The following is a 27,995-nucleotide window of genomic DNA, read 5'->3' as shown; positions in this document are numbered from 1 at the left end:
GTAGGAATTTACGCAAATAATAAGCAAAATAAACGAGAAATATTAGCATAGGGGAATCGGAATCCTACCAGAAGAGGAGGGTTTTGGCTGTGCTTAGAGAGAGAATCCATTGAAGAAGGCCGCTGCCTGCTTTCTCGCTCTAGAATTTCTATCTCTTCCTGTATCCACTTGATCTTCAATCTCGAAAGCCTGATTGTGACACAGATACAGGATTTTCGTTAGTTTTCTCTCAGGATTCCGTTCGCTGCCGAGCTGCTGAGAGCGATTTTGGTTGCAGACCTCACTCGCTGTAAATAATCGCAAATTGTACACATATCTGCAGCAGCGTACTCTAATGCACTCGAGATTGGGGTTAGGGTTTTGAAATTTTTGCCATTGGAGCTAGCTTGCTTGCACAGGCATATTAGGATGGCTCTCGCAACGACAGCACAGTCAATTCGCTACATTGGTCCAGCGGCTGCCACCGGAGCTAACAACCTTGACGCTCTTAACCGAGTGCTTGCTGACCTGTCCGTCCGCGGCAATCCTAAGGTATGAAAAATCTACTCACTGTGATGTTTGAAAGTAGCTAGAGATAAGGTGTGAATTCTACAGATACCAGAAGCTGGTTGCTGATTTTACTTTAATGCACATTAAATTGTTTAATTTGTCTTTTTAGTTTTTACTACTTGCAAATTTGTGAATTCGATTGTACATATTGATGAATGGAGTGTCTAATAGGATGGAGCTGCTCCAGCGTTGAGAAGATATGTCGAAGAGCAGGCTCGTGATCTCAGTGGTGAAGCATTTTCACGTTTTATGGATCAGCTGTATGATCGTCTTACTGGACTTCTAGACAGCAATGATGTTGCTGAAAATTTGGGTGCTTTGAGGGCCATTGATGAGCTGATAGATGTGGAAATTGGGGAGAATGCAGTCAAAGTGGGGAAAATCGCAAATTACATGCGAACTGCGTTTGAGGCAAAGCGTGAACCTGAAACTTTAGTTATTGCTAGTAAAGTTTTGGGCCACTTGGCAAGAGCTGGTGGAGCAATGACTGCTGATGAAGTGGAAAGGCTGGTATGTTCAGTTTTTTCTGCTATTAGTGGTATAATACCTCAGCTTCTTTGTAACCTTTTATCGCTGCTGTATTTCTCAGGTTAGAATTGCATTGGATTGGCTTCGTGGTGATAGAGTCGAATATCGCCGTTTTGCTGCTGTTTTAATATTAAAAGTACGTCCCACCTCCTGATCCTATCGATTGTTGATGAACCAAGTTACCAATGTGTTGATGCTTACAACTTTTACTATGATTGTGTAAATATTTTGTGGAAATTCCACCTATCTCCCTAAAGGAATAAATTTTATTTGCTTTTGTGAGCTTGGGAAGAAAGAACATTGTAAGGACTTGGAGATATATGCGTGTATAACATATATGGCTTTGTGTCGTAAACTAGACAAAAAGGTCCAAGTAGAATATACACCCATAATGTTTACAATGAAACCAAAATCACTCCTTAATTCCTTATCGTCAAGATTGCTCATTTCACTAACAGACAACATAACTTTGTTAGCTAAAACCTAAAAATAGTTTTTTATAAAAAATCTAGATGTCATTTTTGTCCTTATTCGTGTGATTGTTGGAGATGTTAAATGCGGTGAGGTTTGGTCAGAGATGTTAGGTAAAAAACCTTGGTCGGAGATGTCAGGTAAAAAAACTTATTCCTAGGAGGGTTGAACTCTAAGGGAATCGGCGGCGCGTAGGTGGGGCCTCGGTGGGATGTGACGCGGTGGAACGCGTTGCGGGTGGTGTGCTCCGTGGAAGGAAAGAGGGACAAACAACCCTCCATGCGCCGTCCCCTTCCGCGGCCTAATGGAGAGGCACGCTCAGTTGCTTGCTGGGCATGTGAGCGGGCTTCAGTTTTTGCTGATTATTCATTTACTTTTAAAATTTGAAACATTTGAATTTTAGTTAATTTCCCCTTCACTAGCTGATAGGTAATGTTATTTTCCCTCTTTTTAATACCCCAACCCCTTCTATGCCCTCCTATAAATACCCCCCTAAACCCACACCATTTTCATTATCTTTATCTCTATTTTCTCTGTCAATTTCTTCATCATCTTCGTTCACACAAAATTCCACAATGTCTAGCAACGACAACCAAAACCAATGGCTTGATACGTTCTTTCATCAAGGCTTTGATCTTAGTACTCTTTCATTTGATGTAAACACTACAGCGTTCGGACCCACCCATCCAAGGTTTCTGCCTAATCGTCATCTCCCTACCCGTCGGCTCCCCAAGGTGTTTCTTCAATTTAATTATAATGTATAATAAATATAAGAGGTAAGAAATGAATAAAAAAGAGATGATTCTCATGAGTCATGAATAATGGAAGAGAAAGAATGAATAATCGATTAAGTTGTTATTAAGTGATGTGTAGGGTTTGTGGTAAAATGTGGTGTGTGGCCCAACTAACGGGATGGTTGAATGTGGGCACTTGGATGACCGAAGAACTTTTACATGTTCCATAATTATGTGTTTGGTGCTGATATTTTTAGCTGAAGTCGACGTTTAGTTGTAGCCGGAACCAATGTTGGAATTACATGTTCCATAATTATGTGTTTGGTGCTGATATTTTTAGCTGAAGTTGACGTTTAGTTGTAGCCGGAACCAATGTTGGAGAACTACTAACAGTTACTGTGATTTATATAAAGATTTACGCGTGTTAAATCCTTTGACTAGGTGGCAATGTGTAATGTTGTGTTTCGTGTCCATGCGGTAATGAGACAATAGCCAAGCACGGACATGACATGATAAGGATATGCCTGACATGAACCTGGAATTTTCTGTTGACACAATACACAAGGATACAAAATAAATTACTTCACTAAATATATTTTAATAATAATAAAATATTACTCCCTTCGTCCACAAAAAATAGTTTCATTTGTGGATGGCATGGGTTTTAATGAGAAATTGGTAAAGTAAGAGAGAAGAGGAGAAAAGGTGGGTAAAGTATAAGAGAAGAGAAAAAGTGGAAAAAGTATGAGAAGAAACTTTCCATTTTTAGAAATGGGACTAATTTTTATGGACATCCATAAATGGCAAAATGAGACTATTTTTCATGGACGGAGGGAGTACTATATACCAAATGACACGACATAACACAATATTAGCAGTATATTATAGGATAAGATAAGACCATTATCAAAACCTTTAAAAGTTACAAAATACATAAAATTTATAATAAAATATTTATATTTTATTATTGTGTCGATATGATAGCCACACAGTTACACAACGCGACAGAATAAGTGTGCCTTGTCATGCAGCTTGCAGGCACAATAATAACATGTTCGCAAAAAGCCCGTCATGTCATGCTATTATGCCATGTTAAAATTGCCACCCTGCATTTGACCATCAGTATTGCTATTGTTTTTGGGAAGAATGAAAATGCACACGGTAGTTTAGCAATCACAATTTTTGAACATGATCTTTTAATTGTCTAGTAGCTCATTCTTCATGAAGTTTTTCTCATTAAAGTTGTTTTTCACTTTATGCCTTCAGACCTATTAAAGTTTGCAACTGTTCTCATAGGAAATGGCTGAGAATGCTTCAACAGTATTCAATGTGCATGTTCCGGAGTTTGTTGATGCCATATGGGTTGCTCTGAGGGATCCAAAACTGGATGTTCGAGAGCGTGCCGTAGAAGCATTGCGTGCTTGCCTTCGTGTCATTGAGAAGCGTGAGACACGATGGCGAGTCCAATGGTATTGTGCTATTCGTGTAATGCTATGTGCAACTATTTATTGTGATGCAATTTTTATTTTGTAAATTTTGGCTTTGTATTATGCACATTATCCCATGCTAAATTGGAATTTTATAATTCTCTAATCACGTTGACATGAAATCTGTGTATAAAGTGAAATATGAGCATATTTGTCTGTTTCTATCTTACAAAACTGCCTGCTGCACTTTGTTGATTTTTTCTGCTATTGTGAATAGATTTATTAGTGAAAATTTATCAACAAAGTCATTGAAACACGGACAGTCTAATGATAACTGGTTACAGTAACATGGCCTTCCTTTGTCTCTGTAAGTTTTATATATAGCTTTCTTATAGAAGGATAAGTAGAACTGCACATTATGAGGCTCAGTTTGATTCTTGACTCAACGTGAAAGCATATTTTGTTAGTTCAAAACCATTGTATGGACATTATGGAACCGTTATGTGGCTTGATTGATGAAAGTGTTGACTGAGATAATAAGTTATAAAGAAATAAGCGACCGAGGGCATGCAAAGTGGTAAGCTAAGAAATAATGAAATAATGTGTGACCAAACTCCAGACTTATACTGGTAAATTGCTTCTTTTGGTGACTCTCCAAAAATTTGCTAGTCTATCTAATTATGGCCTTCTCACGTTCACATTATGATGCATGTTTTGAAAAATGTCTCTTTGTTCAGAGAGCTTCCGCTAAGAAAAGATACATTGGTTTATTCGGTTTTTATCTGCTTTTTTGCTTGTTGATTGCTTTCAGCTGATTTTATGTTGATACTGTCATTTGCTCAATAATCTAATGGCAGGTATTATCGTATGTTTGAGGCTACACAAGATGGATTGGGAAGAAATGCCCCTATACATAGCATACATGGCTCTCTGCTTGCAGTTGGGGAACTGCTGAGGTAGGTAAAGATGATGAGTTTTTTGTTTGCTGAAACTAGGTGTGTGCCATTATGTCTTGTGAATGCTTGAATTTCCTTGCTTCTTACCATGTTAGTGCTTCATCATGGCCTGCGATCTTCATATACTTTTTGCTGTTGTTGTTATGGTTTCTTTGAAGTTGGTCTTGCCCAAACTCCTCCATGTTGTATTTCTAACTCGCGTAATCACATATGCTAATCTCTCTCATGCCCTATTGATCCACAGCATATGCTAAACGTCTACAGCATTTCATGTTTATTTTTCTTGATGCTGTTCTTACAATTGGGCTGGCCTTAAGTTTTGTTCAGTTCCCCAACTGGCCAGGGCTTAATTACCAAATAGGGAGACAGGTCATATTGATTGCATAATCTAATTATTGTAATACTGTTCAAGGTATCAGGAAAATAGTGCAATTATTTGTATGTAAAAAAATACACAAGTACTCATATCATGGTTGAGCAGAATATTACTATTATTATTCTTCTTATCATTATTTATCCAATAATCAAATATTTTTAGCATCATGGACTTCTAGTTAATACATACTCTGTATAACATATTATTTATATACACTATATTGTATAATTTGCATCAAACAAGTCTGTATTGTACATGATAGTGTATTAACTTAAATTATATGCATTCGGCCTAGTCCGTCTATGCTAGATATATAAATTAAAGAAGTTTTCAGTTTGATCCTGCAAAAAAAGTAAAAACAACATGCATTTTTTCACATTTTAAATCAATGCATATGATAAACTTCTAATCATATTAAATTGCCTTTTATGGTTTGTTTCACTTTGGTGTATATGTTTTTGTTAGATTTACATGTTGACACATCTTGCTAGATTTGAAAATGTTTGGTCATTTAATTGGTTATGCACCACATGCTTAAATATTGTACAGTAATCTAAATTTCTTCATTCTCTATTTGAACAATCTAGTTGTATGTCCTTTTTATTCACAACAACATGGTTTACAATACACTGCTTGTCAGTGGGAAATGTCAGTTGGTTTGTAAATTATGGAGTAATGTATCGTTTATTTATTCTAAGGGCTGTTTGCTCTACTTTAAGTTTTGATTTTGTACTTTGTGTTTCAGTTAAATTTTTATACATATGTAACATAGCATCTAGGTTCCTAATGTCTTTCTTCATAGGAGTGTGACCTCATATTTTATACAGTGTTGTGGATGCCATTGTAGTTGGTAGGCACTGTATTTTCTCATGGAAAGATATAGACTGTGAAAACAAATTACATGTGCATTTGGATATGTTCATAAACATTTATGATGATAATTATTTGACTTTTCTTAGTGAATAAGACTTTTCTTAGTGAATAGTGTGTACTTGACTAAGGTAAAACTATAGAAGCTGCTTTTACCGTGGGTGCTTGGTCGGAATTAAATAGAAATACCTCAGTCATTTTGTTTGCAATTGGCAGAAATACAGGCGAGTTTATGATGTCCAGATACAGAGAAGTTGCTGAAATTGTTCTTCGATATTTAGAGCATCGGGATCGGCTTGTTCGTCTAAGCATAACTTCTTTGCTTCCAAGAATTGCTCATTTCCTACGTGATCGTTTTGTAACCAACTATCTGACGGTCTGTTATTTTTCCTGCAAACAACTGTGTACAAGTCATTTTTAGTTTATTCGTCTGGCTTATACTTTTTTTTATAACAGATATGCATGAAGCATATTCTTCATGTCCTCAAAATCCCTGCAGAAGCTGCCAGTGGGTTTATTGCCCTCGGAGAAATGGCTGGTGCATTGGATGGGGAACTCATCAATTATTTGCCGACAATAACATCTCACTTACGTGATGCGGTATGAGTTAAGGCCTTTAAGTATCTTAAAAGTTCTATGGAGCTGCATTCCCTGTATCTGTGAAGCATATCAAGCGTACACAATTTAACATGACGTTTCTCTATAGATTGCTCCTCGCAGAGGGAGACCGTCCATGGAGGCTTTGGCATGTGTTGGAAATATTGCAAAATCCATGGGGCCTTCTATGGAGCCTCATGTACGTAGTCTCTTGGATGCAATGTTTTCGGTTGGTTTGTCTTCCACCCTAGTGGAAGCCCTTGAGAACATAACTGGCAGGTCTAGCAAGACATCTTCTGTTGTGCTTGATTTTCTCTTTTAGTAAATCAGGAGATCTGAAATGAGTTTTCTTATATTGCAGTATTCCATCTTTGCTTCCAGCCCTTCAAGTACGCTTACTTGAGTGCATTTCAGGAGTTCTTTCTCGACACCAACAAGTTCAGCCAAGGCCTTCTGTTGCTCTTAGTCGGACCAGTAGCTCAGCAGCTACATTACAAGTATCAGAACCAAATGGTTCTGCTCTTGTTCAACTTGCCTTACAAACTCTTGCCCGATTTAATTTTAAGGTTGTCTCTTCTTTCACCTACTGTGCATTTCTTGGTCTCTGAGTTTTTCTTGGGCTTTACAAACTCTTGCCCGATTTAATTTTAAGGTTGTTTCTTCTTTCACCTGCTGTGCTTTTCTTGTTCTCTGAGTATTTCTTGTTGTACTTGCTTTACAAACTCACTCTCAATTAGATTGATAAGCTATTGGGTTGGTCTTTATTTGCCTGGTTCTTGCTTTACAAACATGGATCTGCTATTATTTTAGGGTCACGATCTTCTTGAGTTTGCAAGAGAATCTGTTGTGGTATACTTGGAAGATGAGGATGGAGGTACACGGAAAGATGCTGCTTTGTGTTGTTGCAAATTAATGGCAAATTCTTTGTCTGGTATCTCCGCTACCCAGTTTAGTTCTAGTAGGACAAGCCGTGCCAGTGGAAAGAGGCGCCGCCTTGTTGAGGAGGTTTGATCCTGTCCAAATTTATCATTATTTCATTATATTAATTTGCATGTGCATAACTCTATATACTCCCTCCGTCCCTAATAATTTGTCATCATTTGACCCAGCACGGGTTTTAAGAAGTTTAATAGAAAGTGGGCTGAAAAAGTTAGTGGGATGTGGGTCCTACTTTTATATACTTCCTCTGTTTCGCCATAGTTGAGGTGAAACTTTTCGGCACGGAGTTTTAGAAATGAATATTGGGTGTGTTAAATAAATAGATAAAAAAGTAAGAGAGAGGAAAATGTAGAGAGAATAAAGTATAAAGTGAATAAAGTAGAGAGAGTAAAGTAAGAAAGAGAAAAAAGTTACCATATATAGAAATGACTCAACTATGAAGAAACTTCCCGAAATGGTAAAATGACTCAACTATGGCGAAACGGAGGGAGTACTAGTTTTATAATTAAATTGGAGTTAGAATGAGTTAATGGAATATGGGGTCCACTACCAAAAAATGAAAAAGTGAAAGGTGACAAATTTTTGGTGACGACAAAAATGGAAATAAGTGACAAATTTTCAGGGACAGAGGGAGTATTCTTTTTGCCTCTTTAAACATACAGAACTATATATTCATGTCCGTGGAATATGCTGCCCCTTGCATTTTCTATTTTGTTATTGATCACGAACTCTTATTAACAAATCTTTGCAAGCCAGCTTTTTTAACTATGCTGAATCAACATATTAACAGAAAACACAGCCATTTCATATTTTCATCTTGAGTAAATTATGTATTCTAGACTTCTACTTCCCTGTATTGGGAGCTGTGTTAAACCACAGCCATGTATTCTCATATGATTTTAATGCTATTTTGTAGTGCAGATTGTGGGAAAGCTTTTGATTGCAGCAGTTGCTGATGCTGATGTCACTGTTAGGCGATCTATATTTTCCTCTCTGCACGAGGGTGGAGAATTTGATGATTTTCTTGCACAGGCTGATTGTTTGACTGCAGTGTTTGCTGCTTTGAATGACGAGGTATTTATCTAATAATTTGAAGAGTTAGATATCTCCTTGTAAGGTGGCATCTCTTAAGCTGGTGGAGTTTTCCTCTGTAACTTCCTGATTTTTGAAATGGTTTTCTACTGCTTATCAGTAATAAGTATCATCTGGTACTCCTAGTTCCTAGTTCTAAACTTCCTCTTTGTAAAGTTAGAGTAGGCATGGGCCATTTAAAATTTTTACAAGACTTTGAGTACTCTCTCTGGATGATTTATCAATTTATGCTTTAGATGTGAAATGAGCTGCTTGAGTATTGGCCTTTTCATTTCAGTAAAAGGGTGTTTATAGAACCTCAAGTAGATTAGATATTTAATTAACTTTTGATATTTCTGAATGATTAATCAACTGTTTAGTTGCTTATTTTCTTTTTTATGACAAGTCACCATGTTAGAAATCTTCCAGACTTTTAATTGAAATTTAGATCTCACACATATTGAATACCTTTTTTCGAAGTGAGAGGACTGAGCATAGTCATCCTGTTTAAAAGTTCTGATAAAGTGAAGATTAACCATAGCTGAAGCAGGAATGTTTGGTATTTTGGGTTGAGAAAGATGTCTAAATGAGCATCTATATCTATTTCTGGTCTTTCTAGTCAACTTCTTGACATGCTCCATTGTAACTCTATGTTAGGATTATGAAGTTCGGGAATTTGCAATTTCAGTGGCTGGAAGGCTGTCTGAGAAAAATCCTGCATATGTTCTTCCAGCACTCCGTCGCCATCTTATCCAACTATTAACATATCTCAAACAAAGGTATTGTTGAACTCTTTCTTATGTTTAGTATAGCCTCTACTATGTGTACTTGCTGATCCAGTTGAACTTTCTTTCTGTTGTACCGATTACCTGGCTCCTTATTTTTTTTTACCACATGCCATTAATAAGGCTACTGCTGTTATCAGTGCTGATAGCAAATGTAGAGAAGAAAGTGCAAAATTGTTGGGGTGTTTGATTCGCAATTGTGAGAGATTAATACTCCCATATATTGCTCCAGTACACAAGGTTAGATATCTACCATGTCCCATTCAGTTTGATGATTGATTTGCTTCTGTTTTTTTTATAATTTCTTTGGAATTTTAGGCCCTTATTGCGAAACTCAATGAAGGAACTGGGGTGAATGCTAATAATGGCATTATAAGCGGAGTCCTGGTAACTGTTGGAGATCTTGCTAGAGTGGTGGGGTCTTCTCTTTAATTTTTTGCTTGTATATACAATAAATAGTTTCATCAGTTGCTTTAGAGTTTTCTTCCCGAATGTTTATTTTCTCTAAGCCTAGCAGCAGTAGAGTGCTTCTTATCTAACAACCTCTTTACTTGAAGGATTTGAGTTTCTTAAATATCAGCCGGTTGAGATTGACTCACAAAAGTGGCTTGCATCTATTTCTGATGGATTCATGTTTTTTCTAGGCTGATAATTACTTTGTATGTAATTTGTGGATAATATATTCATATCTCTTTCGTAAAAGTGAATGTGAAATAACATAAACTAATATTTTTATTTGAGTGCAACTACAACCATTATTCAGTTAAATTATTTTACTCCAAAAACTAAAATTTGAGCACACTATCATATAAATCATATTTGTTCTAGTTCTTGAGTCTAAAAAATTAAAGAAATAGTGAATGTGAAAAGTCATAATTTAGTATTCTTATGGTTCAATGATTCAATGCCAACAGCTAAAGGGTATTGCATGGCATTTTTCAACATATATGTCAGAAAGTAGCTTAATGAATTTGAGCACCTGAACATACTACCTTCATATGTTCACAGAAGGAACAAAACTGTGAATTGAAATAATTGATTCTTAACCCACTTGAAGGACTTTTGGCAGGGTTAGGGCCAAAAACTAATATAGGAAGGAATAGATGGGTAGTTTATAGGCTTTCCCAACTTTGTTATGCACACTTTTAAATTCAGTTTCTTATTTCATGATTTTGGATTGATCACAATCTAGGTGCTTGCTAATAGTATTAGGCAAGATCTTACTCAAGTCCTGTGATAATATAATTTCATTTTAGTCTATGCAACTTGTTTATGCTACATATCAAATGTGGTTCCTTAAGTTTGTATAAAGTGACATGGTTTATTTTACCCTTTTTGGAACTTGTAAAAGGTATACAACAAAACCTCATTTTTATATAAGAAAGTTGTAGGAGCCAAATCTTAGATGAAGCCATTGCATCTGAACATTCAGCCGTTCTGTTTGGTTCGTTACTGCTTGCAGCTAGAACTACTGTTCCAGTTTGTCTTGTTTGGCTTGTCACTTGTATCTTTGTTGCATGCTTGATGAACATTATACTAAATACTTCGTTTGTATAGCTGACTAACTGTTATTACATCCCATCCATGTGTTCAGGGTGGTTTTGCAATGAGACAATACATTCCAGAACTTATGCCTTTGATTGTTGAAGCCTTATTAGATGGTGCCGCCGCCATGAAACGTGAAGTTGCTGTCACCACTCTTGGTCAAGTGGTACAAAGCACAGGGTATGATTTATTTTTTATTTGTATTATTTGTATGTTGGTCTGTGATGAATTTACCTCACTTCTATGACTTTTAACTGAATCAAGTATTATTCATGAGATCACTTACTTGTAACTGAGTGTAGTTTTCACCACTTTGAGGTCTATCTAACATGATTTAGATGATTTTGCAGTTATGTTATAACTCCATATAATGAGTACCCACAGTTACTTGGGTTGCTTCTAAAACTACTCAATGGTGAGCTAGCTTGGTCTACGAGACGTGGAGTTTTAAAGGTAGGTCTTTCTATCATGTTAATAATATTTTCTTTATTATGGTGAACGATCGGTTTTATTCCGTGTGTATTTATATCTTTTCTAGGTTCTTGGGATAATGGGTGCTTTAGATCCGCACGCACATAAGCGAAACCAGCTAAGCTTACCAGGGTCGCATGGTGAAGTTGTTCGTGCAGCTGGTGATCCTGGCCAGCATATTAGGTCTATGGATGAACTACCTATGGATTTGTGGCCATCTTTTGCCACATCAGAAGATTATTATTCCACTGTGAGAACTTGAATTTGAAAGTCATGTTATTCAGCATTAAAATTAGTTATAAATTATAAGTTTATCTTTTCATTTCCTTTAATATGGACCTGGTTCAGGTTGCTATCAGTTCCCTCATGCGAATTTTTAGAGATCCTTCACTTTCTAGTTACCACCAAAAGGTGGTCGGATCCCTTATATTCATATTCAAGGTTAGTTTAATTATTATGGATATATGGGAGGCCTTGTTCTACTTCTCCTATCATTATCACTGCCTCTGTTTTTTTTTTTTTTGCACCAACATATCCTGGAAGTCTTCTTCTTCTGTTACCGTTTGCTGCTTTATTACGACCACGTAGGTTTTTTCTGCATCGTGAATTGTTTTGTTTGTTTTGCGAGGTTAGTCAATGGGTCTCGGCTGTGTTCCTTATTTACCCAAGGTAAGTTGACTGTCCTTTTTAGTAAAATTCTTGCTTATTCATCCCTCGTGTTTTACAGTCAGTGATCTGTTACTTGCATGTGCACCTCTCTGAGGACTCATTCATGATATCACAGTTGCTTTGGAATGGGGTCATTCAAAACAGATATTGTCTTGAAACATCTTAAGATATACTCCCGCTGTCCCAATGAAGATGTCTTATTTTCCTTTTTGGTCGGAGGGATGGAGGGAGCGTTCTAAATGTACTTTCTGATTGTATAAGTGAAATGGGAAGAACTAGTGATAACTCCTGAAATAGAAACAGTATGAATCTTTCATTAGCCAAATGAATTTTGGTTAAGTTAACAGTTCTATAGATCTTTTGGTAGATGATTATCCTATATATGCACCACATTATTCAGCGAAAGCTTGGGAAATTATTACTGTTGTATATTTACATGGCTGTGTGGACATCTATTCTCTTATATGCATGATTATGTTTTCTTTCTGTTAATGGAATTTGATTGCTTAATACTTATTAGAAAAACAATATGTTGTATGATTCCACTTATACCTTCTTTTAGCCTTCTTTTGACTTGTGCTTACAAATACATGACTTTTGTTCTGTTATCTAGATTGAGATTTTATTGCTCCCTCCTGCCCTTTCTTGCCTTGTGATTTTTTTAATACAACGTTCCTTCCATTTTGTACTTCACATGAATTAGCATTAACAATTTTTCTGTTTCTAATAGGGGCCTATTGTATCTTTGGTCCCTTTATAATATGTATTGAAGTTTGTGCATAAAACTAATGTTTTGTAGGTTCTGCTTGATTTCATTCCCTTTTTATTTCTCTTCATATTTTATATTTTTGTAACTTTAACTTTCCTATTAGGTTCTACCCGATCTCCTCCATACTGTTCGTACTTGTGATGATTTTCTTAAGGAGTATATTATATGGAAACTTGGAACTCTGGTTTCTATAGTTCGGCAGGTACCCAATATTGTGCATGTCTCTTCTATTGTTTGCCTATTATCATGAGATTTCTTATATTCTAAGACTCCTTTTGCAGCATATTCGTAAATATCTGCCAGATTTGTTCTGTCTAGTATCAGATTTATGGTCATCATCATTCGCTCTTCCTGCTTCTAACAGACCAGTTCATGGATCTCCGGTAAAAACAACCTAGTTATATTGCTAATGTATACAGTTTGCGAAATTTTATTTGATTTTTATGTGTTTGGCTTTTGTTTTAGATTCTCCATTTGCTGGAGCAACTTTGTTTGGCTCTCAATGACGAATTTAGAACACATCTTCCTTTCATTCTTCCATCATGTATTCAAGTCCTAAGTGATGCTGAGAGGTTTAAAGACTATACTTATGTCATTGATATTCTTCGCACTCTTGAAGTTTTTGGTGGTTAGTATCTTCCCTATGGAATATTCTGCACAAAACTAATTTACATCTTATAAATATTGAATCTTTGGCTGGAACTTTTCAGGAACCTTGGATGAGCATATGCATCTACTACTTCCGGCTCTAATTCGAATTTTTAAAGCCAATGCTTCAGTAGAAGTGCGGTGTGCTGCTATCAGAAGTCTTATTAGGTTGATTCCTCGCGTGCAGGTTGAAGTTAGATCCATCTTGTTTTTAGCTCAAGTGAGATTCGGGTTATGGTTGAATTATAATTCATCTTTCTTTCTTCCTTCTCTTAACCAGGTCACGGGTCACATATCAGCTCTTGTGCATCACTTGAAGCTTGTCTTGGATGGGTCTGATTTCCCTCTCATTTTCTTAAAACTGTTGAAACTGAAACTCATCAAACACTTGACTTTAAAGATGGCTGGAGATCTGATTTTTTAGCATGAATATGTCTCTTCGGTCACTGTTTAGTTTTATTTATATTTATATATGTGGATATATTATTAATTCCTGAAATTTTTGTGCTCCACTGCAGACATTTTTGGGTTAACAATCTTGAAGGGTAGTGGGATATGGTTAGAATATGAAAAAAAGTTAGGTCATTATTTATTCTGGAGGAGATGAAATTGTTTGTTTCTCTCTTTTACTTAACATGACTTGATGAATGTGTTTGTAAAATTGTACTGGAGGTAGCTAATTTTTTTCTTCTTTATTTTGTTTTGGAATTGACTGTTCCTTAGTCAATAATTTAGGAGGTTCTTGGTATGATAAAATGAATGAGGGGTGAATGGAATGAAGGTAGGAATGGAATAAATGGCTATTTCCATGGGTTGAGAAGGAATAGTTATGCCTAATCTAGTAGGAGATAGGAATGGGAAAGAGTAATACCAAGCTAAATGAATGGAACAAAAGTAGGATTCACCAATCGATTCCCTTTTTCATTCCATCATACCAAGGACCTCCTAAATGAATGTTATGCTTCTTAAAAGGAAGAGGAAGTTTGGAATCTTGATGTAGGCGACTAAGTAACTTTAAAATCTAAGAGCTGAAGAAATGAAAAAGGGAATCGATTGGTGGAAAAATGGTATCGTTGCATACTTGGATGTGTTTGGTGACAGATACATGTTCTGCTATCTTATATGCCTGTAGTCTTCCTCTAGCTCTGATATCATAGTATTTTTCTTAAAAACTATTTGCTAGTTCTTTGTATCAGGGTGATTTTGCATTCCTTTCCTATCTCTAAGTGAGGCATTGTTTTGCAGGAAAAGTGACGAGCTTCGAAAGGATGCTGTTGATGCACTTTGCTGCCTAGCTCAGGCTCTTGGAGAAGACTTCGCTATCTTCATTCCTTCTATCCGTAAACTTTTGGTCAAGCATCGAATGCGGGTACCATCAAACAAAATTTCTTCTGTTTAGGTTTATGTTTTGTTAGTCAAGGTGATTATCTTGTTTTGTATAATTAATTTTGTTTTCTTTGCCAGCATAAGGATTTTGAAGAAATTGAAGGTCGCTTGCAGAGAAGGGAACCATTGGTTCTTGGCAACGCTGCTTCTCAGAAACAAAATCGTCGGTTCCCTGGTGAAGTTATCAGTGATCCACTAAGTGATACGGAGGAAGAAGGAAGGACTGATCCACAAAAACCTCATCAGGTACATTGACCTTTTCTCTAAAGCGATAGATTTTAAATGGACATTGATATTATTTGTGAGTTCTTTAACAGTCAGTACCTTTGTGGGAGTTAATCGGTAGTATGACTGTATGCCAATTCTGCAAGTTGAGCTGCCTTTATAGTAGCATTGAAAAACAGCTGAATTACTGGTATAGTGCTTGTATAATGGCGTTGGGCTGATACTTAAATAACTGAATAAACTAAGTGACCACAGACCAACAATAGCTCTTGTCTTTAGTTGGTAAATGATCTCCATGCTGGATGTTGGGTTTCGAAGTTAACTGTGATGTTGTCTTCAAATATATGATAGAAACATATGAACTTGCCCGGTTGGTGCTGCACTAGTTATTGGTGGCTCCCTTAGTCCTGCATTTTTTGGATAAATGCATAGAAATTCTTTTTCTGTTTATGAATTGAGTGGTTTTCTCTCATTTTCAAATACTTGTGGTGAATATAGAAGAATAATGATTTGGTGTCTGAAGTTATTCTGTGCAATTTTTTTCTTATTGCTGTTATTTAACATTTAAACATGTAGCTGTCTAACTAAGTAGCCTTTTATATTTTTCATAGGTTAATGAATCTCGATTACGTGCTGCTGGTGAGGCCTCTCAACGCAGTACAAAAGAAGACTGGGCGGAGTGGATGAGGCACTTTAGTATTGAACTACTTAAGGAATCGCCTTCACCAGCTTTGAGAACATGTGCCAAGCTTGCCCAGCTTCAGGTCACTTTCATTATTTCCTTTGTATTGTAGCTGGCAAGCTCTTGCTTTAGCAAAACTCTTACTGCAGACTAAAGAACGAATGCTTTCATTCAATTGAAAGTAATCCAACTCTGTCCATTTTTGCAGCCTTTTGTTGGAAGGGAATTGTTTGCTGCTGGTTTTGTCAGCTGCTGGACTCAGCTGAATGAGGCTTGTCGAAGACAGCTAGTACGGAGCTTGGAAATGGCATTTTCATCTCCAAATATTCCTCCTGAAATTCTTGCTACACTTTTGAACTTGGTATGCACGAACAATTAGTTCTATTCAGCGGCTAGTTTCATAACTGTAGCTGTAAACATTTAACATTTAATGGTGGCCTTGCACAAGATCAATGGAAAGTTGAAATTTCTTAATGATCGTGTCTGGTGAATCTAGTGACTATATCAACAACTAAAACTAACTCTCTTTGGATTATCTTAGAACTTCTGTTTGAAACTTTAATTGGTTTCTATCAGCCATATATCTGTAGCCTATTTGGTGTACTGTACACTTGTACCATCACTGCGCTGATCAATTTTTTTTCTTTAATTTTCTAGGCTGAGTTTATGGAACATGACGAGAGACCCCTTCCTATTGATATACGGCTATTGGGTGCCCTTGCAGAAAAGGTAAGGTTTTCTAACAGCAGTTGCATGGCTTGTCATTGAAATCAATTGTTGGAATCAATCATAACTTCTGTATTTCAGTGTCGTGCATTTGCAAAGGCTCTGCACTATAAGGAGATGGAGTTTGAAGGTGCCTGCTCAAATAGGATGGATGGTAATCCTGTTGCTGTAGTTGAGGCCCTTATCCATATAAATAATCAATTGCATCAACATGAGGTGACTGCATTTTCATATGGAGTTTCATATCTCTTGATTATTTGTCAAGTATGAATTTGTATTCTTGTGCTCAGGCGGCAGTTGGAATATTGACATATGCTCAACAAAATCTGGGAGTGCAACTGAAGGAGTCATGGTAAGTTTAATATCTAACAACTTCCAATATCCATTTATTGTTATTGATGATTTGTTGTTCACCCTATCAAATGAGCTTTTAGAAGCTACCGCATCTTGTATATAGCATATGTATCTTAGCAATAAGAATTTATTTGGTATTTGATTTACTGAAGTGAAGTTGATTTTTACAGGTATGAGAAACTTCAACGATGGGATGATGCTCTAAAAGCTTACACTTTAAAAGCCACTCAAGCATCAACTCCACATCTGGTTTTGGATGCAACACTAGGTGCGTATATCTATATAAAATAGAGTATTAGCTGGATATGTAAGCTAAGTGGCAAACTGGCAATTATGTACAACTGGTTTCTTGTTGAAGTCCACGGGATAAGAAAAGTTGCATCAGAATATGTAGTTTATTATATTGACCTTTACTCGTTAAACAAGTCTTGGTAAGCATAGTATTGGGAAAAATGATACGATTGACATCTCTAAAATGGCCATAATTAAGTCCTTTTATCTGATAATTCAATGATTCATATTGTCTTATGGCCCTCCAGATGCCTTTTATTGTTTAAATTTCCTCTGTTTTTAAGGTAAATTAAGTCTCTGTTTTCAAGGCCATTTTCATTTGAGCTCAACTTAGGTGCTTCCTTAACAACTGTACTAGTATGGAAGAGAAAGCATGAGCATTTTGTTTCTAGAATAGTGCTCCTTCCACCAACCCCTTTCTTTTGGTTTCCCTAACCTAGCCTTGCTCTGTCAATGCCTACTTTCCTTTCATCGTTTTTAAACCCATGGTTGCTCAGACACGTCTTTTTCGTTGGTTGTAACTTGTAATGCAACATGAAGTCATATTTGTGGAACTAGCAAGCCTTAGTTCCTTGAACTAAGATTTATTCTTTGTTGGCTATAAGGGCGAATGAGATGCCTTGCTGCACTTGCACGGTGGGAAGAACTCAACAATCTCTGCAAGGAGTACTGGACACCTGCTGAGCCAGCTGCTCGACTGGAAATGGCACCAACGGTCTGTTTTCTATTTTCTTTTGGGTCTTTGGAGGATCTACTCCATGATGTCACTGTGTTCTTCCTGTTGATATCTCAGATGTGAACCTGGACGTAAAATCAGCTTCATTCTTTCCAACCATGACTTTTCAAATCAATTTGATATCCAAATAAAACAAGAACTTCCTGCTGTCTGATAGTTAAAGTACATTGCCTCTAATTTTAGAATGCCATTCTTAAATTCTTGAAATCTGTGTTTGTTGTGATGTGCTAGTAAGGAATTAACTTTTGACCCCACTCCAGCTGTTACTAATCTATTACCTACTAGTCTAGGCTGCTATTTCTGCGTGGAACATGGGTGAGTGGGATCAAATGGCAGAATATGTTTCTCGATTGGATGATGGAGATGAAACCAAGCTTCGGGTCTTGGGTAATACTGCTGCTACTGGGGATGGGAGTAGCAACGGAACATTTTTTAGAGCTGTATTGTTAGTTCGTCGTGGGAAGGTAACCCTTAGTTTTTGTTTCCTTCAGTTCTTTTGTATTTCTTGGCTAACATGGCTTGTTCTTCTTTTACATATTAGTATGATGAAGCACGTGAATATGTTGAAAGAGCAAGGAAATGCTTGGCCACAGAAGTTGCTGCATTGGTTAGTTTTCTTTATTTCTTTGTTATTCCATGCATAAACTGATACAAGTCTTTCCTTATATTGAGCAATTCTGTACTTCTTAGGTGTTGTATGGGAGGAGTTTCTTACATATCCATTCTCATTTAAATGCCTTTATAGCTACTGCAGATCCAAGTTTGATCTTCTGCTCTTTTAAGGATTTAATAAGTTCTATAGTTCACTTATCTTGGTGTCTAAGATTGATTATCTACTAAGGGAGTGTTCTTCTCGTGGACAGTGCCATGTAGCATATGTCTTGCATTATGAGTCTTGGTACCCCATGATAAAATTAATCTCGTACCAACGTAATCTTGGTTAAACACCCCCCAATGTATTTGCACTTAGTCATGGTATCAGGGAAAATATTCTTCCACTTTGGTATAAGATGAACCCTTTTTGTGATCTTACTGTTCATTGTATGCTCTGCTGATTCTATTAGTTGTGTCCATTATTTTGCTGTTATTTTCATAATTTCTTTGATGTTTTAGTAAATCTATAAATGTCAACTACACATAGATTTAACCTTCCAAGTTTATGTTTTACTTATACTGAAATTATGTTGATTTCCAATTACTAGGTTGTTGAAAGCTATGAACGTGCTTACAGCAACATGGTTCGCATTCAGCAACTGTCAGAATTAGAGGAGGTACATGCTTTTGTGCCATTACTTTGATTGTGGCCTTCACTGAATAGATTGCATTTGAACTGTTGAGTCAATAGAATGCTAATGAGATATCTGATGACACACCTCTTGTAATAGGTTATGGATTACTGCACCCTTCCTGTTGGAAACACGGTAGCTGAAGGACGGAGGGTTCTTATCCGCAATATGTGGAATGAACGCATAAAGGGCGCAAAACGAAATGTTGAGGTAAGCTAATGGGTTACTTTTCTTCCATCTCAATTAGTCAATTTGGAAAGTAATTAGATGTTTCCGGAACAATACAATTGTTGTTATTTTAAACTTTTTTCTTTCTAGATTGTGTCATGTGATTACTTGTAAATTTTGCAAAATTGTGCAACTGTTTTCAGCTCAGTAGTCCATAGTCCTAACAATCAAACCTTGAGCTATCTAAGACGAGCGCTTCCATGGACTTGTTTCGATTTTCCGCAGCTATTTGCTCAATTGTGTCGTTTCAAAATTTGTATTTGAGGGTCTGGGAAGTAGTCCACGACTCCACGAGAGATGACTATTTATTATAAATATGATTCTAGTGAAGTTTCCTGGATGGTTGCTTTATTCTAGGCTTCCACTTGCATGTAGCATTCCTTACTGTGCAGTCTGTACTATTGTTATATATTTAGCTATGGTGTGACTAACTTTAAATTGACAGGTTTGGCAAGCACTTTTGGCCGTCAGGTCACTTGTTCTGCCACCTACAGAAGATGCAGAGACATGGATAAAATTTGCATCACTTTGCCGTAAAAGTGGCAGAATCAGTCAGGCTAGATCAACATTAACAAAACTCTTACAGGTTTGTGATGAATATTGATATTTGACATGTATATGCTATTATATGCTGATGCTTGATGTGTAACTTGATTTCACTGTATGATGGAAATGTAGTTTGATCCTGAAACAACTCCTGAAACTGTAAAATATCACGGGGACCCACAAGTTATTCTAGCTTATTTGGAATATCAATGGTCAATTGGGGATGAACATAAACGGAAGGATGCCTTTTGCAGACTAAAGGTTCATATTGTTTATGTACAACATCATACTTGTTTTCTGTCACTGTCAATGGTAATGAAATGGTTTGATATATTGCTGTTCTCGCAATTCCTATTCTATAGGATTTGGCATCAGACCTTTCAAGAACCAATGTGCATCAACCAACCACACAGTCTGGCATACCTGGTTGCTCAAATGTGTCTCTCATTGCACGGGTTTATCTTAAATTAGGAACTTGGCAATGGGCACTTTCCCCTGTTCTGGATGACGACTCTATACCAGGCAAGATTACTGTGTATTTTTGTTGTTGTTCAAGTTCGTACATATGCTCCTTTGGGGGAATATTGTTGGCTAATTTATCGATGATTGGTTGTTTCTGCTTCCAGAAATCCTTGGTGCATTCCGACATGCGACTCATTGTGCTACTAAATGGGCCAAAGCTTGGCATAAATGGGCTCTTTTTAATACAGCAGTTATGTCTCATTACACTTTGAGGAGTTTCCCTAGTATTGCTTCACAGTTTGTCGTTGCTGCTGTCACTGGATATTTTCACTCAATAGCTTGTGCGGCTCATGCTAAGGGGGTGGATGATAGTTTGCAGGTATTATTATTTGGGAATTTTTTTTGGTCATTTGTGATACTATGGGTAGTTAGATAACTTAGATCCCTGGTCTACTGACTCATTTTAAGTAAATTTTATTGAAATGGGATTTGAGCATTCCTGTTCTGGTTTTATTTGATATTTCTTCTGTATATTATTTTTCTTGGTTGTAATTTGTTTACGTCTATTAGTGTGCTTTTATGTAGTAGTACTTTAATTTTCAAAAAAGTTATTATCATTAGTCTGATTTGGAGTCTTAATTTTGATTTGTTTCCTGGACTTTCTTCACTGTATGTTCTGATATTACATTTTTGTTATATATCTGCATGTTGTCATAACTCTATTGATTATCGTTGCTATTCCAAAATTTCAGGATATCCTTCGTCTCCTGACTTTATGGTTCAACCATGGATCTACAACTGAAGTTCAGATGGCATTGCAGAGAGGCTTTTCCCTTGTTAGTATAAACACATGGCTGGTTGTTTTGCCTCAGATAATTGCCAGAATACATTCCAATAACCATGCCGTAAGGGAACTGATACAATCGCTATTAGTGCGAATTGGCCATAGTCATCCACAGGTTTGTTTGAAAGATGACTTGAATATTCATTTACAAACAGAAAATAGCATCAATCTTTAGTTTTGGTCAAAATAACTACTTTATTCTCTTAATTTCTTAGGATAATTTGTTCATGCAGCACAAGTTCTTTCAGTCTCCTCACAGGAAGATGAATTGAATATTCATTTACTCATTATTTCTCAAATGGTAGTTTTCCATTAGAGGAAAGGAAAAAACGGATTGTTTATTTCATGAGCATCACTACTTTTCCTGCATAGTTTGGCGCTTTCAAACAAAGAGTAATAAAAAACAATTGGAATTCAGAGAAGTGCGGTCAATCTTTAAATCTTTCCTAGAGGTTCATAACCTGACATCGAGAAAATACACCTTGTCCTGACTTGAGTATATAAAGGAAATTTCTCAAATATCTTTAAGGTTCACCTCCACCATTTGCTAGCTAACCAAGGATCTAATAATTACCTGAACACCCTCTTCCCAGATCTCTATAATTATCTAAACTTGTGTTTGTTTGTGATGAGGCTAGAACATTAGGCCTGGAAAGAGTGCTAATAAGGTAGGAAGGATGGCTTGTTATAAAAAATCAGAACTAGGAATGAAATCACCAAGTTGATGTTGTAAGACAAAGTTTGATCTTCGATATTGGGCGTAAGAACGAATATGAAATATAAGTTACTGCAACTGAACTGCTTGACTAGTGTAATGAATACAGTTTGATTATCCCTTTCTCAAATTTTCAATAAGGGAACATATTTAATTTAATTCTATTATGCAGGCTCTTATGTATCCTCTTCTCGTGGCATGTAAATCTATTAGCAATTTAAGGAGAGAGGCAGCGCAAGAAGTGGTTGATATAGTTCGACAACATAGTGGTATACTAGTGGATGAGGTAAAATAGAAATGTCGTAATGATTATTATCTGGTGACTGCGTTCCTCTTTTATCTGATATTACTTCTTGAATTAACAGGCCCAACTTGTGTCCACGGAGTTGATCCGAGTTGCAATACTTTGGCATGAGATGTGGCATGAGGCTTTGGAAGAGGCAAGCCGCTTATACTTTGGTGAACATAACATTGAAGGAATGTTGAATGTTTTAGAGCCATTGCATAATATGCTCGAGGAAGGTGCAGCAAGGAATAATTCCACTATTAAAGAGAAAGCCTTCATTCAGGTAGTGCCCCTTTTTACAGTGCAACTGGTTTCTAATATCATGAGCATATAATTTAGAAGTTTCATATGCATTTAATTAGATGGTTATATTATCTATGGTTTTCATTTTTCTTTGTACGTGTTCCTCTATGTTATGTGAAATGATCCCCTCTCTTCCATTGAAAATAATTGAAAGAAAGAAAACCGACCTTCATATTTTTTTTTCTATCACTCTAGTTTCATTATTGTTTTTGTTAATTGAAGACTTCCCTTTCAGGCATACCGGCATGAACTTCTGGAGGCCTATGAATGCTGCATGAGATACAGAAGAACTGGAAATGATGCAGACTTAACTCAGGTATGATTTGTGAAAGAATATAGTCATGTTTCCACCTCTATCGGAGTGATGTGTGCCTTTATTACACTACGGGATGATTCTGAGTTTTGTATCTCATCAGGCTTGGGATCTGTATTACCATGTGTTTCGGCGTATAGATAAGCAGCTTCAAACTTTGACCACTCTGGACTTGCAGGCAAGAAGAAATTTCTAACCGGTGTTTAGTTTTTGGTTGGAAATAAAATTTAACTGGTGTTTAGTTTTTGGTTGGAAGTAGTTGCTAACTGATATTATTTTCTTTTTTGGCTAAACTAGTCTGTCTCTCCAGAGCTATTGGAATGTCGTGATCTGAAACTAGCTGTGCCTGGAACCTATATAGCTGGTACAGTTGAACTGTTTGTCAAGATCCATCCCCACCCCCCACAACATGCATCCACTCACCCATGTAGAATATATACTGATTACTATAGATTCTAATGAAGTCATAATTTGGTTCCCAGATTCACCTGTGGTGACAATTGCATCATTTGCACCCCAGCTTGTTGTCATCACGTCCAAACAACGACCTCGAAAGTTGACAATCCATGGAAGTGATGGGGAAGAACATGCTTTCTTGTTGAAGGGGCATGAAGATTTACGCCAAGACGAGCGTGTCATGCAGGTTTTGTTAATACTTGTATACTCTTTGTTCCACTCAACAAGTGGTTCTTTTTCTGATATCACAGTGTCATGCTATAGTTCTTGCATCTTTTACCAGAATAATCCATTGCCTTTTCCATTTTAAACAACTAACACTAAGCGTTCTCCATCAGCTATTTGGTTTAGTAAACACTCTGCTGGGCAATTCTAGAAAAACTGCTGAGAAGGATCTCTCTATTCAAAGATATTCAGTCATTCCACTATCCCCAAACAGCGGTCTCATAGGATGGAAGCCAAATTGTGATACCTTGCACCAACTCATTCGTGAGTACAGAGATGCTAGAAAGGTTTGGCCTTTTCCTCCTTTCATGCAGCTTGACAATTATCTTGTTTATATGATATTGTGGCATTTTCTGGTGGTTATGGCGATTATTTCTGGTTTTGCAGATCACGCTGAACCAGGAGCATAAGTTGATGCTTAGTTTTGCTCCAGATTATGACCATTTGCCTCTCATAGCAAAGGTTGAGGTGTTTGACTATGCACTGCAGAATACAGAAGGCAATGACCTTTCGAGGGTATGTATTGCCCATGGATTGACTTAGTTTGGTTTCTTTCCTGCATAACTATATTTGCTTCTTGAAATGGCAGGTGCTCTGGCTAAAGAGTCGCACTTCAGAAGTCTGGTTGGACAGAAGGACCAACTATACAAGAAGCTTAGCTGTGATGAGTATGGTACTGCTTTTACCCCCCTTCTAAATTGTTTACTGCCTAGTAATTATTTTGTCAATAATTTTTACTATTGCAAAATTAGCTGCATAAGTTTCTGGATTGTTTCGAAATATGTGCTGATATATTGTTTTACCGAATTTGGTATGCCTCTTACCTTGCTTGCAGAGTGGTACTATTTCATGCCAGCTTTACTCTAATGTCTCTTTTAACTAAAAGAAATATCAAATGTAGTTGTTGTGTTCTAAAGATATCATTGTAATGTTTTCAAATATAATTTAAGTTCCATTGTATGACATTACAAATACTACATGTATAGTCCATTGTGTACACACAATGAACTATACATACATGGATTTAAGGTGTATTTGCATGTATTTTCATTTCTTGTAAAAGGCCTATTGTCACTTGATTTCCTCCCTATACACATATATGTATGTATTTGCGTTAGATACACACGTCTAGTTTTCAATCATCTTCTCCTGACAACCCTGAAACATGGTGTGAAATATTTGTCTAACTCATTCAATGAAAATAAAGTTTTAAGTGCTCTCAATGTTTTCTGGGAATGTCAATCAATTACTTTTGATCGTTTTCAATGTCAAATATGTGGAATTAATTTGCGTAGTAATAGTGTTAAGATGTCGGAAAGTTGCTGTCCATAGAAATACTCGTTTAATAAAAATAGAAACTCTTTCCATTTTAGGGAACTTCTTTCTCTCTATGAGGTGGGACCCATTTTCCTCTAACACTTATTCTTTCTATCTCTCTTACCTTACCAATTTTGTATTAAAACTCGTGCGTTTTAAAAGTTTCTATTTTTAGGAAACGGAGGGAGTATAATTTTCTGCCCTACAATTTTTTGTTAACTTAAGCTTACAGGATTTTTTATTGTGCTCAATTCTCAAGCGTAATGCACATTTTCAAGCTTTAAATATTACTCCCATCTTTTCCAGGTTGGTTACTTACTTGGCTTGGGTGATCGGCATCCAAGCAACCTAATGCTGCATCGATTCAGGTAAAAATTTATAACAAATGCATGATTTTCAATAATTAAATCTTCTTAGTTTATTTAGAAAAGATATTGTTGGCAGTGGAAAGATACTGCACATCGACTTTGGGGATTGTTTTGAAGCTTCAATGAACCGAGAAAAGTTCCCAGAAAAGGTTGGAAATCTGTTCCATTGGTTTTTGTTCTTTCTATTCTTTGAAAAAGAGGAAGTTTGGGCATTTGTCTAAATTAATACATATTGGCTGGTATAGGTTCCTTTTCGGCTAACTAGAATGCTTGTTAAAGCAATGGAGGTCAGTGGTATTGAAGGAAATTTCCGCTCCACTTGTGAAAGTGTCATGCAGGTTTTGCGGACTCACAAAGATAGTGTTATGGCAATGATGGAGGTAAAAACCCACTGTTTCAGCCTTTATTGCTAGACGTAACTTATAGCTGGGCTTGAGACATATCTATATGATCTGCTTATAGTTGGCGTTTTCTTAAATCTATTTATCCTCTGAGATTATATAATATTTGTTGTGTCCAGGCATTTGTGCACGATCCCCTTATAAACTGGCGTCTTTTCAACTTCAATGAAGTCCCTCAAGTGGCTACCCTCACACATACCCAACCCGCTGTCAGCGGAGAGGAATCTGTCGCCAATAGAGAGATGCTTCAACCACAGCGGGGCGTTCGAGAGAGGGAGCTCCTCCAGGTATGCTTTGATAGTCTTCATCTTTCCTGCTTGTTAGCTGTGCTCACAAGCCATGATGTTAAACCAAATTGCTTTATAGGCTGTAAACCAATTGGGCGATGCTAATGAGGTTCTGAATGAGAGAGCGGTAGTTGTCATGGCAAGGATGAGCAACAAACTTACTGGAAGGGATTTCTCTTCCGTGCCATCGAGCTCCATCCAGCATTCCCTCGAGCACAGTACCTTGATTTCTGGCGACACTCATGAGGCTGACCATGGATTATCTGTCAAATTACAAGTCCAGAAGCTTATTCTTCAAGCGATGTCGCATGAAAATTTGTGCCAAAACTATGTGGGGTACGTTTCCGGTTATATAATTGACGTTTGTTCCAGATTAATCAAATTCCCTTTTTTAATTTATGTATAATAAGTTATTTTTTTTGGCATTTGTATCCAACAAAATGTTTCATGCTTCAGGTGGTGTCCTTTCTGGTAATAAGGTGTGAAGATGAAGAAAAACACAGGTATCAAATGCTTGGAGTTGTAAATGCTCTGAAATCGACAACATGTGACTATTTAGTGGAGACAACTTCTTTGTAAATAATTTAGCTTTCTTGGACAAGTAGAAGAATCTTATCCAATTTCAGGTTGCTTTTGTATTTCTGTATATATTTGTGTATATATTGTACAGATCCCTCAACTAATTTGTAAATAGTACTCCATATTCTTCTTCATACACTGGTATTTTATTAGCTTTTGGTTTGGTTACTTCCCATCATATTTGTGTTGGATGTGTTGAAATTAATTAGTAATTGGTAAATTCAATTAGTAAATCTTGTGGGACACCTAATTTATACTCTTATGTGATTTAGATTTAAATGTTTAATCTTTATTTTAATCTTACAAGTTACATCATAAAACTTTGACCTCTCCCCAAAAAAGTACTCTCTCCGTTTCATAGTAATAGAGTCATTTTGCCATTTTGGTACGTTCCGTAGTAATAGAGAGTCATTTCCCTTTTCAGTAAAAATCAAAACATTTTTCCACACCTACTTTACTCTCTCTTAATTTTTCCTCTCTTCATCTTTCTACCTTTTTCATTTACCACTTTATTCTCCCTTTATTTAATTTACCTAACACAATTTTTCTTAATCTCCGTGCCGAAAAGGAACACCTCCATTACTATAGAACGGAGGGAGTAATATTCTATGCTTATTAACTAGTCAATTTTCACTTAATTCATACTCTATCCGTATCCAAAGAATATGCACTTTGGGTTCGGTAGAAATTAAGAGAGAGGTAGAGAAAAAAGTAATTGAAATATTGTTAGTGGAGAATGAGTCCCATTTCATCGAAGAGAAAAGATTTTTCAAAAATAAAAAGTATATTTTTGTCGTACAAACTAAAAAGAAAAGAATGTATATTCTTATGGGACGTAGGGAGTAAATGTTTGCCTAACCTATCCAGATTCATAATTTTTTTTACTGCAACATATTATTTCCGATTTAGAATGACATTTTTTGAAAATTAAATGAGTTTTCTAGTTAGTAATATTCCAAAAATAATTTAGGCTAGAAATTATATGACATTTTTCGAAATATGATGATACTACTACTATATGGAACTCTTGTTTTCTTTCATTGGAAAGTACTCCACTAACTTATTTTATGTTATTTTGAGTTCAGAACAAATTTTAATGTGAAGTTGGTAAATAGACGAGAAATATAAACAAAAGATGATAGTGTTATTATTGGGACTAAAACCCACCTTATAAAAGAGAAAATTTGTCAAAAATAAAAGTGAATTAATTTTGTAGGACAGATTAAAATAGAAAAAGAAGATTATTTTTATGAAACAAAAGGAATAGTATGAATGTAGCCAACATGAAAATAGTAGACTTTGATACGTTCATTATTCCATATCTCTATCATATCTTGCATTATTATTTAGTTGTATTATTTAGTTAGATAATTTAGGGATTGCATCTCTTTTTCATATATTTTGTCTTGCTCATTAAGTTAGTATCCTTATTATAAATAAGACTATTGTTATTCTCTTCAATCAGAATGAATATATGAATTTACGTTTCTTTCTGTTTTATTTTAGTACTTTGTTTAAAGTTTGAGTTGTCGACGGGATTCCACCTCCCGAGACTTCTTGTTTATCGTCTCTGG

At 36.3% G+C, this 27,995-nt stretch overlaps 1 protein-coding gene across 2 annotated transcripts; it reads left to right on the top strand.

Annotated features, from left to right (window-relative positions):
• The first annotated feature begins 4 nt into the window (after window positions 1–4).
• Window positions 5–26,555, top strand: LOC125218264 (serine/threonine-protein kinase TOR-like). Of its 2 annotated transcripts, XM_048119901.2 has the most exons (57): window positions 5–531; window positions 721–1,059; window positions 1,139–1,213; window positions 3,579–3,751; window positions 4,567–4,665; window positions 6,128–6,287; window positions 6,368–6,511; window positions 6,618–6,787; window positions 6,870–7,074; window positions 7,319–7,513; window positions 8,369–8,521; window positions 9,176–9,297; window positions 9,444–9,543; window positions 9,622–9,717; window positions 10,898–11,028; window positions 11,199–11,301; window positions 11,387–11,569; window positions 11,668–11,760; window positions 11,953–11,988; window positions 12,861–12,959; window positions 13,039–13,140; window positions 13,223–13,385; window positions 13,468–13,592; window positions 13,686–13,738; window positions 14,651–14,774; window positions 14,870–15,037; window positions 15,628–15,780; window positions 15,907–16,059; window positions 16,356–16,427; window positions 16,506–16,640; window positions 16,715–16,776; window positions 16,949–17,046; window positions 17,675–17,784; window positions 18,096–18,269; window positions 18,347–18,412; window positions 19,008–19,076; window positions 19,191–19,301; window positions 19,765–19,905; window positions 19,998–20,126; window positions 20,228–20,387; window positions 20,492–20,706; window positions 21,080–21,286; window positions 22,059–22,172; window positions 22,252–22,455; window positions 22,711–22,791; window positions 22,892–22,966; window positions 23,086–23,152; window positions 23,271–23,431; window positions 23,583–23,756; window positions 23,857–23,985; window positions 24,059–24,142; window positions 25,093–25,154; window positions 25,231–25,303; window positions 25,400–25,534; window positions 25,675–25,842; window positions 25,922–26,178; window positions 26,299–26,555. In XM_048119901.2, exons 1-57 carry the CDS (start codon window positions 409–411, stop codon window positions 26,315–26,317), a joined length of 7,392 nt encoding a protein of 2,463 aa, XP_047975858.1. In that variant the 5' UTR covers window positions 5–408; the 3' UTR covers window positions 26,318–26,555. The 2 variants fall into 2 exon arrangements, with proteins under 2 accessions (XP_047975858.1, XP_047975860.1); XM_048119903.2 differs by lacking the exons at window positions 5–531; window positions 721–1,059; window positions 1,139–1,213; ... (4 more) ...; window positions 6,618–6,787; window positions 6,870–7,074 and adding an exon at window positions 7,082–7,160.
• Window positions 26,556–27,995: the final 1,440 nt, after the last annotated feature.

Source organism: Salvia hispanica, chromosome 1, assembly GCF_029641045.1.
Source record: "Salvia hispanica isolate PSC_SH4W2 chromosome 1, Shi_PSC_v1, whole genome shotgun sequence".
Classification (NCBI taxonomy): Eukaryota; Viridiplantae; Streptophyta; class Magnoliopsida; order Lamiales; family Lamiaceae; genus Salvia; species Salvia hispanica.
The sequence above is the reverse complement of the archived record's forward strand: the minus strand, read 5'-3'. Positions and strand labels throughout refer to the sequence as shown.

What these genes read in the sequence shown, in the direction of transcription:
- LOC125218264 (XM_048119901.2), top strand. Translation starts at nt 409, where the DNA reads ATGGCTCTCGCAACGACAGCACAGTCAATTCGCTACATTGGTCCAGCG. An exon ending in CTGATGAAGTGGAAAGGCTG is followed by an intron (nt 1,060 to 1,138) that starts GTATGTTCAGTT and finishes TGTATTTCTCAG; the next exon opens with GTTAGAATTGCATTGGATTG. An exon ending in GCTTAGCTGTGATGAGTATG is followed by an intron (nt 24,143 to 25,092) that starts GTACTGCTTTTA and finishes CATCTTTTCCAG; the next exon opens with GTTGGTTACTTACTTGGCTT.